This window comes from Chenopodium quinoa, unplaced genomic scaffold (genome assembly GCF_001683475.1).
Source record: "Chenopodium quinoa cultivar QQ74 unplaced genomic scaffold, ASM168347v1, whole genome shotgun sequence".
Lineage (NCBI taxonomy): Eukaryota > Viridiplantae > Streptophyta > Magnoliopsida > Caryophyllales > Amaranthaceae > Chenopodium > Chenopodium quinoa.
The window spans coordinates 1,740,325-1,751,456 of NW_018743285.1; the positions used below are offsets into that span (position 1 = coordinate 1,740,325).

The following is an 11,132-nucleotide window of genomic DNA, read 5'->3' on the forward strand; positions in this document are numbered from 1 at the left end:
ACAATTGTTTAAGTCTTCACTTGTTTTTGACCAAATTTGTTCCTATTCACAACCTAGTAACTTAACTTGTTTATGACCTAACCCGATTTTGGCTTACCCAATTTGGATTGTCTAGAAATCCTCTTTAAACTAGGTAAAATTGTATTCATACTAACAAAATTCAACCCAAACTAATTATGACCTGAATTGATAATGACATGACCCATTTATTTTGAACCGAAATCTGTTTTCAAACTGACCCAAGTAAACCCAAACCGATTATGACTTGAATAGACAATGACCCGACTCGATTGAACCAATTTGTTTTGGCCCGACACCTATTTTTAAACCGACCCAATTCATCCCAAACCGATTATAACCTTAACCAGTAATGAACCGACCTAGATTAACCCGATTTGTTATTAACCAATAACTAGTTTAAATTGGTTAAGCTTATTTTTAAACCGACTCATTTCAAACCAAATCGATTATGACCCAAACTTATAATTGTTATGACATCATCTATGTATAAGTAATCTCTCTGATTATACAAGCAATATAACAATTTTCAACAATTAAATCATTCTTGTTAAGATTACTCCACAAACTTTAGTTCCCTTAAATCATATACTCATCATAGTATTAATTATCATACTCCGTATAAAATATTTTTGGGGTTAATATTGACAATGTCAATATGCTAAAATTAACAAATAATATGCAAACTTTAGCTCTTAATAATTAAACATGATTTCCAAAGATAGAAATAGTTGGTTATTATTGCATTGCAAGCCTACTAGACTAGAGAGAAAGATCAACATTAACTAACTCTCAAGGACAAGGAATAAAAGATTAACAAGATAAAGATCATTTCTTGAGTGTATAGGGTCATGGAAAGTGATGATAGTTAACAAGTATTGATGAACAACATCAATTTGCACATAAAATGCAATAGAAGAAGTATAATATTTTGTTGAAAAACCAACTATTATTGACATGCAACTAATATATATACGGAGTAGGAAAATTAAACCCAGTCGCTTGCTTAATTCGCAAGCAAACTAATTAATAAACTAGGAGCCCACCTATTAATTGGTACAAGACTTAGATTCTTGTAGGGTTTCGTAGTGACCCGACACTACGCGGAAGGAAACCCACCAAGACCCGCCCCTTAATTAAAGCAATTAACAAGCATAATAAACTTAATCAAACAAGATTAAGGAAAAGAATTATACCTTTGACGCGTACTTCGCTCCTAAAGAGCTCTTACTTCAAAATCCCGAAAAGACGAGATCTCCGACGGATCGTACCCTCGACCCGACCCGAGCGTCCTAAGTCTTGAAGGTTAGTCAAGACCCGGACAAAAATAACTATGAGTTTTACGAATCAAAGGTTTACTCTTTTCTTAGAGTTGCCTTTTTAATTTCACTCAAGGTTGTTCATTTCCCAATACCCAAGCTTGGTATTTATAGGGAAATGAACCCTTGCATTTCATTCCCCAACCAATGTGGGAGAATGTTTTATTTGCTAATTAATTTATTTCTAAAATAAATTAATAAGTAAATGCAATCACAATTCGACAAGTGTCAAAGGGAGAGAGAGCATTAGGTGAGGACCATGGAGAGGTGGGGGGACCAATGCCTTGCTCCCCAAGGCTTTCCCAAAGCCTTTGTCCCCACTCTCCTCACAAACCGCCTCAAGCAAGCTGCTGGGCTGGCAGCCAGCTGGCACTGCCAGCATGCGCAGCCTAGCTAGCACCAGCCCACCAGCAGCCTTCGCATCCCTGCCAGGTAGTGCTGCTTGGTGCTGGGCGATGCTTGGCACTGGTGCGTGCCAGTGCTTGGCGCTAGTGCGTGCTGGCGCTGCTGCTGCCCCTGGCATCCCTCGCACCACACTCATCCATGCTTCACCCTTCGCACATGCTTGCACACCCAGCATGCGTGCTGCTAGCGAGCCACGCATGCTGGCCCCTTTTGCTTCTTACACCACGCACACACACCTTTGCAGCATCTCCCTCGCACCATTGCTAGCGAAGCCCAGCATGCGTGCTGCTAGCGAGCCACGCATGCTGGCCCCTACCTTGCCAGCTATGCGCGCCAACCTCGCACACCCTCGGATTAATTCGTCGTCTCAGATCGGTTATTTGATTGGGTTCGACCCGAAGGGTTCAGTTAAGATCAAGCTGTAATATCAATTGTACCTCGATATTACTGATCGGAAGCGGCCTCCACCTAGGCATTCCGATCACTTGACCTTACTGAAGAATTATCTCTGTAATAATTCTGAACCCTCTATCGGAAGAATACACTTGTTGGAAGGACACCATTCCTTTCAATTCTTTGACCCTACAACAAATACAAAGTACTAACATAATAATGAAAACATTGACAAAGATCAATTATAAAAACTCACTTTACAAGTTCGGCATGGGCCGGGCTGGCACGCAGGCAGCCCGACATGGCACGACAAAATGGTCCTACATGGCATGGGCTCGGCAGGGGCCCGGAACGGCACGAGGAATAGTAGGCATGCAGTGAACAAAATTCCTGAATTTCGGCACGAGCACGACGGGCGGTCCAAAAATTAGATCGCAGGCATGGCACGACCCGGCATGTATAACAGCTCTTTCCAAAGACTCCAACTCCAATTAGTTGTTGCTCCAACATCTATTTCTCCAAGACTCCAACAGCTCTTTTCTCCTAAATTCCTCTAAAAATACTTCAATGAACTCTTCATCATTTTTTTTCCACAACTAATCTCTTCTCAATTCTATTATTCTCTTAATCTCTTATTCTCTAATCTCTTATAATCATTGATTCTCTAATTATATCTGAAATCTCAATATCGAAATTCTGATGAAAAAAATTAAAAGTTCATAAAAATTATTTAGTGGAAAGCAATCGAAGCTTGGTTATAAGATCTAACTAATATTTATTTTTGTCATTGTTATTGTTATTGTTATTATTGCTATTGCTATTGCTATTGTTATTGATATTGTTATTGTTACCAAATAGCTTTTAATCAAATTGCTTTTTGTTTTTGAATTGAGACATAGAAAATCCGAAAATACCTTTTACTGCTTGACGTTTTTCTCTCTCAAAAAATTCTAAAACACTCTTCGGGCATTGTTTTAACGAAGTTCTCAATTCGACCTTACAAAATACACAGTTCGAGTGAAGTCGTGTAACCTTGGGGGTCGATTGGCAAGAGTTCGTGTGTACGAGTGCGAGGAAAATTCAACTTTAGGGCAGTGATATTTGTCACGCCACGAAATTTCTCTTCAGTTTCCAGATAAGCTTTTTGTTTCATTATTAGTCTCATTTCCTACATTCTAAAGTTGAATTTTTTACTCATTATGGCTGATAACGAATCCGCAACTTTTATTCCTACTGCTCTGTCAATGATTCGGCCATGCTTAATTCTTTCGTCCTTGATATGTCTAAAGATCCCTTTGACGAAAAAAAAAAATTATTAAATGTGGTCTGATAAAGTGGAATTTAATGGAATATTTTCTTGCTTGGTCAAATTGGTGTTGATTATGCTCTTCTTGTTGATTCAGCTCCTTTGAATTCCGTTAGAGATTTTGCTAAGGATAATAAAACATGTCGTGGTATGCTTTTACACTACTTGACTCAACCTTTGTATTTAATTTATAGCAAATATAAAAATGCTAAAGACATATGGGATGCTCTAAAAATTAAGTATGGAACTGATGATTTTGGGACTAAGAAACATGTTTGTAGTCGATGGTTGAATTTTCGTATGACTGATGATAAATATGTGCTTTATCAAGTTTATGAATATGAGACTTTGTGTGTTGACGTTATTGCCGAGGGAATGAAGATTTGAGAGACATTTCAATCTAACTGCCTTCTTGAAAAGTTATCGCCTTCTTGGGAATCTGGTAGGCATGTCGCGTACCTATCAAAAATAATCTAACAGACCAATACTAATGTAGACTGGCAAGTAAGGGTCGGATCCCAAGAGACTAAGGTTCAGAAATAATTAAATAGACTCGAATTTCTACTAAGAAAGAATCAATTATAATCAATTATCTACGGAACTAAGTATGAGAAGAATTCGAAAATAAACTAAATGAGATGATTAAATCGAGTACTTAAAACATCCAAGATCTAGTTTCACCACAATTATTATCGATGCAATTGTAATTCTACCCTTAACATACGATATCAATGGAACGGGGAAAAGTAAACCCTAATAAATACCAAGGACCTCTCTCGAGTATCAATGGCTTCCCTAACATACAATCAATCCTATTCTCATGGTATCATGCATATTAGAGACATTAAACACATTACTCTCACTTCCAAATTATCAAACCCAACTACTCTCGTGTTGAGAATCAAACCCTAAATTGATTTACTCAAATCCGTTTTTACCCGACTCTCGCTGTGATAAAAACAATGGAATAATCGCAATACTATAGTTACGTCTAACCTAGCATTGGCATAATCACAATCAATTTAGCAATTCAATTGTTAAAGTTGTTAAAGAATTTAAAGATTTAATTCATGCATCAATAATATTTGGGCTACACTAGATCTTGAATTAAAGAATCTACTCACACATGATTAAAGAAACAAAAACAATAATAAATAATGAAAGCATAATTAAATAACAAAGATGAAAAATAAATACCGAATCTTGAAATTAATGGAAGTAGAAAGCTTGAATCTTCAATCTTGAATTACAAAACTTGGAAAATAATGAAAGAGAACTAGTTCTTAAGGAGAGAAAGAAAAAAAAAATTAAAATAAGGCTTAATGAATAATCCTCCAAAAAACACGGCTAAAAAGGTTTTTAAACAAACCTAAAAAGATAAGATTTAACTCCTAAGTTTGGCGCACTGAAATTCCAGGAGGCACGGACGTGCCTCTATGGCAGAAACTTTGGATTAATTCTTTCGCGATGAGGCACGGGCGTGCTTCAATGGGGCACGGACGTGCCTCCTCTGCTGCGCGTATCACTCATCTGAAATCAGTCATAACTTCATTTCCAGAGCTCCGTTTGAGGCGTGTAATATATCGTTGGAAAGGTCATCAAGTCTACTTTCTAATGCAATTTGAATAACTCCATTATCATTTGTATATCAAAAATTATGAGCATAATAGTGAACAGGTGTCATATTTGTCAAGTATCTCATCAACGTTTTGCTTCATTTTCACTCAATTAGCTCCGTTAATCCTGAAATACATCAAAAACAACGAAACTACCCATAAAAGCATCGAATCATCGAAACTAAACCAAATTACACCAAAATGGACTAAAACACTCGACTAAGCTAATAAAACCAACCAAAAATAAGCTAATAAATACGCACAAAACACGACTTATCAAACTCCCCCAAGCTAGACTAATGCTTGTCCTCAAGCATTTAACCATGAATCACAAGGGAGGAGAATGACAACTCCTCAAACAATCACAATGTGCCATCAAGTTCAAAACCACGATAAAAACGAAATCAAGAGTCAACTTACACAAAAACCACCATTCATCTCATATACTTGGACTTGACAACCAATCTTACCACACATCTCCCCATACCTACTCACACAAACATGAATAGTTCTCACTTTAGTTGTGAAAAATAAAAACAATAACTCTCATGTGTTTTCGGGGTGAAAAATGAAGCCACTCAACCTAAGCATAGCATGCATATCAACTTCACACAACCGGCCTCTTTAGGCTTGCAATGTGACTTTCTCCACTTTTAGTGATTGATGCAAACACGAAAATTATGAAATCCATATTAGGTAAGCTCGGTAAATAAGGGTTAGACGACGTATTTTGGGAATGTGGTGCTTAAAATAAAACAAATCCTAATCCCACTACACATTCAAATGTCGGGTTCAATCCAACCTTATTTCCTCCAACTTCATACAATTATAAACATAGCCCTTTATTCTTTCCTTCACCTTTTTTTTCTTCTTTTTTTTCACACAAAGAGGAAGGAATTAAATAAATAAAACAAATGGAAGAACTCTTAATTTTTTTCAAAGGCCTTTGAGACCATATTTCTTTTCTTCTTTTTTTTTTCTTTTCTCATAATCTCCCTTCTTTTCTCTTTGTTTTCTTTCCTTTTTTTTTCTTTTTTTTTTCGTTTTTTCCATTTTTTTCGTTTTTTCAACATCATTCACACTCATAGGGCTTAACAAATGTAAAACACCTTCAAAATAAACATAGAAAAATAGCTCTAAAGCTTTAAGTATAGGGTGTCAAGAAGGGGTTAATATGGCTCAAATTGGTTCAACCTATGGGTGAATGAAAAATAAAAAAAAATAAAAAAAAAAAGAAAAAAACATGAAGGCCTAAAATGTGGAGGCTCTAATTTCTACAAGGAAATTTCAATCATCTTTTCGCGACATGCATCATAAAGTCTCAAATAGTCACAAAGCAAGACCAAGAATTTGATTATATGAAGGACAATCTAAATCACACAAGAAGAAACATGACTGAGGTAGAGTGAAATCAGTCAAATAAGGCTCAAGACTCTCACCGGGTACACAAACTATTCACATAAGTGGAGCGAGGAGACCATCCTAGCCACAAACCAACTCAAATCCAAGCACATCAGTCAATGGGTTTTCAAAAACTCTTTTCAAAAAGCACACATATGTGATTATTATCATAGAAGCATAGTCATGCAATGGCATATTATTCGACACTAGAAAGAAATAAACTACCCAAAAACTGAAATAAATCTAATATATACAAGGTGAAAAGCATATCCTCCCCCAAGCTAAATCATACATTGTCCTCAATGTATGCATATAACAGTGTGAAATGAACAAGGGGAAGGGGAAAGCAAATTACTGATAAGGAGGGGTGGAGGGAAAGCCATACCTCGGGTCGCTGCTAGGACCGCCTTGAAAGTGCCTCTGCAGATATATATATATATATATATATATATATATATATATATATATTTTTACGAGCTGAGGCACGGACGTGCCTCTCTAGAAAAATAGTCCCCAAAGTTTCTGCCTCTGAGGCACGGACGTGCCTCCTTAGGGGCACGGTCGTGCCTCTGCAGAAATGTGATTTTCTCCTTTTTCCTTCTTCTTTGCGCATTTCTTCCTTGTTTCTTCTTCTTTTTGCTTACTTTTCACCTATATAAAAACCACAAACAAAACAAAAACTAGTTATAAGAATCAAAACAAAAAATTCAAGAAAAATAATGAAATTAACGAAATAAGTGTAAGAACTCGAGAATGTGTTGCCTCCCATTTAATGCTTGTTTAAAAGGTCTTTAGCTCGACCTCCCTTGTTGGCTCAACCGGGATCATTACACGGAGAAGGAGGACCGCGATGTTGTTCATGAATTCCTCCAAGCGACTCCTTCATCGGCTTATTCACTTGCCTTATAACTGAATTCACCTTCATATAGCCAAACATGCCATCGGGTGGAACTTTATCCTTTCCTTTCACGAAATTCCTGTCAAACACATACCTATCAGATGGGGGGTTAGTAGCATCGATTCTCAAATAGGTACCACCATCAAACATAGAGTTATGCCCATCAAGCACGGCTTTTAACAACCGTTGCGAGAAGGGCATCGGTTCATCATTGGCCGGTGGAGCTACATATTTGGAGCCTTGAACATCCTTGCTCCTTATGTCCTTTCTAGGCTCCTTGATACACACCTTCTCAACAATTTGCTTCGAAATAGTTCATCTCTTCTCAGGAAGATAGCATTGCATTGTTCTTTCTGAACCTTCGCTTGATCTTGAAGAGTCGATAGGCGGTTCACCTGTTGCGAAAGTTGGCTTATCTGATAAATAGTGTCTCCCGTAGAGGGAGCACCCATGACATTCAAAAGTGAGTATTCCAACTTTTCATCACCTACTTTAAAAGTGATCTTACCTTTCTTCATGTCTATGATTGCACCTGTAGTAGCTAGGAAAGGTCTACCAAGTATGATCGGAACATTCACATCTTCTTTCATCTTCATCACAACAAAATCACATGGAATGAAAAATTTACCTACTCTGAGGGGTACATCCTCAAGTACACCCAAAGGAAACTTCACTGACCTGTCTGCAAGTTGTAGAGATATTCGTGTAGGTTTAAGCTCACCCATCTGTAGCTTCTTGCATATGGACGGCGGCATAAGGCTCACACTTGCACCTAGATCACATAGTGCCCTGTTGATCTCAATATCTCCAAGCTTCACTGGAATTGAATAGCTACCTGGATCTCCTAATTTCTTAGGGAGAGTGTTCTGCAAAATAGCACTGCACTCTGCATTCAAAGCAACTGTAGTATTCTCTTCTAATTTCCTCTTATTGGATAGCATATCTTTCAAAATTTTTGCATAAGATGGCATTTCAGATATGGCATCTAGAAATGGAATATTAATATGAAGCTTTTTAAGAATATCGAGGAACTTACTGAACTTTTTCTCAAGTTTAGCTTGTGCTAACCTTTGAGAAAAAGGAATCTTGGGCACATATGGAGAAAGTGGCTTTGGTGGTGGTTCCTTTGATGCCTCCTCAACCCTAGCATCTTCTACTTCCTTTTTTCTTGCCTCTGCTTCTTCATTGACCTCCCTTGATGGCTCCATGGTAGGAGGATCGTCCAACTGCCTTCCACTCCTCAGGGCTACAAAATTCATTTGGGCTCTTTGAGGTTGTTCTATCTGGCCCGGGAAGGTTCCTGGAATCTTTAAAGCTTGGTTAAATTGGTTGGCCAATTGGCTTATCTGATTCTCCATAAGTTTACTCTGGGCCTGCAACTGTTGGATAGAGCTATTTTGATGTTGGATGGCACTGTTTGTTGCGGTTATGAAGCTCTCTAAGGTCACCTCTAGGCTTGATTTCTGAGGTTGTGGTTGCATAGGTTGTTGGGCATTGGGTGGTTTCTGTTGGAAGCCTGGTGGTGGTTGGTTGTAGGTATTGGGTTGAGGTGGTGGTGGAGGGTTTTGTTGCGCTTGGGAGTTTTTGTAGGAAAAGTTGGGATGGTGTTTCCATCCTTCATTGTAGGTGTTGGAATAAGGGTCATAAGGCCTCTTTGGGCTAGAGGAGTAGAAAGCATTGGCTTGCTCGATTGATATTTCTTCCGCATTTTGCGAAATCAGTGGGCAATCTGGAGCAACATGACCCTGCACATGACATAACTGACACAACTCCTGTGGGGTGTTAGAAGTTCCTGCTTGGAACTTATCAAACCTGCTTGTTAGTGCCTGCACAGAACTAGTTAGCATAGTTAAAGCATCAACATCAAATTTACCTCCCTTTTTCACAATGTTTCGGCCTCCAGGATGATAGTTATCATTGGCCGCCATCGTCTCTATGAGCTCCCTAGTTTCAGTGGGGTTCTTTGTCAAGAGAGAACCTCCTGATGCAGCATCTATGTAAATACGGAACTCATGAGTCATGCCATTGTAAAAGGTCTGCATCAAAATCCAATCTGGAATGCCATGGTGAGGGCATTGTCTCTTCAATCTTTTAAATCTCCTCCAAGCCTCATAGAGAGACTCATCATCTGACTGCCTAAAAGTTTGTAGCTAATTCCTCAATCTTGCAGTCTTCTCATTCCCTAAAAACTTCACTAGGAAGGCCACTAACTTGTCCCATGTATCGAACAAGCCAGTGCCTTCATCTCTTAACCACTCCTTTGCCCTGTCTCGAAGTGAGAAGGGGAAAAGGCGTAGTCTGATTGCATCATCTGTAACACCATTCAACTTCATAGTATCACATTTCTCCAAAAAGCTATCTATATGACTTACGGGGCAATCATGTGGTAGCCCTGCGAATGAATCATTGGAGATGAACTGTATGAACTGTGGCTTGAGCTCGAAGTGCTGAGCCGTGACTGGTTGTCTTATGATGCTTGAAAGGACTCTGGTAGTCGTGTCAGGAATACCGTACTACAAGAGGGATTTCGTTGGTTGGTCTACCATGTTTCTCCTGCGTCTGTTCCTTGTTCTCCTTCTTCTTATAGTTGCCTCGATCTCAGAATCAAATGGTTCAAGATCTTCTGAACCTGAGCTACGTGTGGGCATGCACAAGAAAAACTAGAGAAAAGTATCAAAAACACAAGGGAAAATAGCCGAAGCAACGAAATAAACTTAGTACAGATGAATCACAAATAATTCTAATGAAACCGTTAGTCCCCGGCAACGGCGCCAAAATTTGGTAGGTGTGTCGCGTACCTATCAAAAATAACCTAACAGACCAATACTAATGTAGACTGGCAAGTAAGGGTCGGATCCCAAGAGACTAAGGTTCAGAAATAATTAAATAGACTCGAATTTCTACTAAGCAAGAATCAATTATAATCAATTATCTACGGAACTAAGTATGAGAAGAATTTGAAAATAAACTAAAAGAGATGATTAAATCAAGTACTTAAAACATCCAAGATCTAGTTTCACCACAATTATTATCGATGCAATTGTAATTCTACCCTTAACATACGATTTCAATGGAACGGGGAATAGTAAACCCTAATAAATACCAAGGACCTCTCTCGAGTATCAATGGCTTCCCTAACATACAATCAATCCTATTCTCATGGTATCATGCATATTAGAGACATTAAACACATTACTCTCACTTCCCAATTATCAAACCCAACTACTCTCGTGTTGAGAATCAAACTCTAAATTGATTTACTCAAATCCGTTTTTACCCAATTCTCGCTGTGATAAAAACAATGGAATAATCGCAATACTATAGTTACGTCTAACCTAGCATTGGCATAATCACAATCAATTTAACAATTCAATTGTTAAAGTTGTTAAAGAATTTAAAGATTTAATTCATGCATCAATAATATTTGGGCTACACAAGATCTTGAATTAAAGAATCTACTCACACATGATTAAAGAAACAAAAACAATAATAAATAATGAAAGCATAATTAAATAACAAAGGATGAAAAATAAATACCGAATCTTGAAATTAATGGAAGTAGAAAGCTTGAATCTTCAATCTTGAATTACAAAACTTGGAAAATAATGAAAGAGAACTAGTTCTTAAGGAGAGAAAGAAAAACAAAATTAAAATAAGGCTTAATGAATAATCCTCCAAAAAACACGGCTAAAAAGGTTTTTAAACAAACCTAAAAAGATAAGATTTAACTCCTAAGTTTGGCGCACTGAAATTCCAAGAGGCACGGACGTGCCTCT

The 11,132-nt window shown here is 37.9% G+C and overlaps 1 protein-coding gene across 1 annotated transcript; it reads right to left on the bottom strand.

Annotated features, from left to right (window-relative positions):
• Positions 1–7,272: 7,272 nt before the first annotated feature.
• Positions 7,273–9,689, bottom strand: LOC110735621. Its single transcript, XM_021915808.1, has 3 exons — positions 9,568–9,689; positions 7,752–9,492; positions 7,273–7,644 (listed from the first exon to the last, which is right to left on the bottom strand). Exons 1-3 carry the CDS (start codon positions 9,687–9,689, stop codon positions 7,273–7,275), a joined length of 2,235 nt encoding a protein of 744 aa, XP_021771500.1.
• Positions 9,690–11,132: the final 1,443 nt, after the last annotated feature.

Bases quoted from the DNA above. Each gene is read 5' to 3' on its own strand.
- LOC110735621 (XM_021915808.1), bottom strand. From the start codon at position 9,689: ATGAAGTTGAATGGTGTTACAGATGATGCAATCAGACTACGCCTTTTC. The intron at 9,493-9,567 runs GTTAGTGGCCTT...ACAAACTTTTAG, and splicing joins TTGTTCGATACATGGGACAA to GCAGTCAGATGATGAGTCTC. The intron at 7,645-7,751 runs GTGAACCGCCTA...ATTGTTGAGAAG, and splicing joins TAAGCCAACTTTCGCAACAG to GTGTGTATCAAGGAGCCTAG.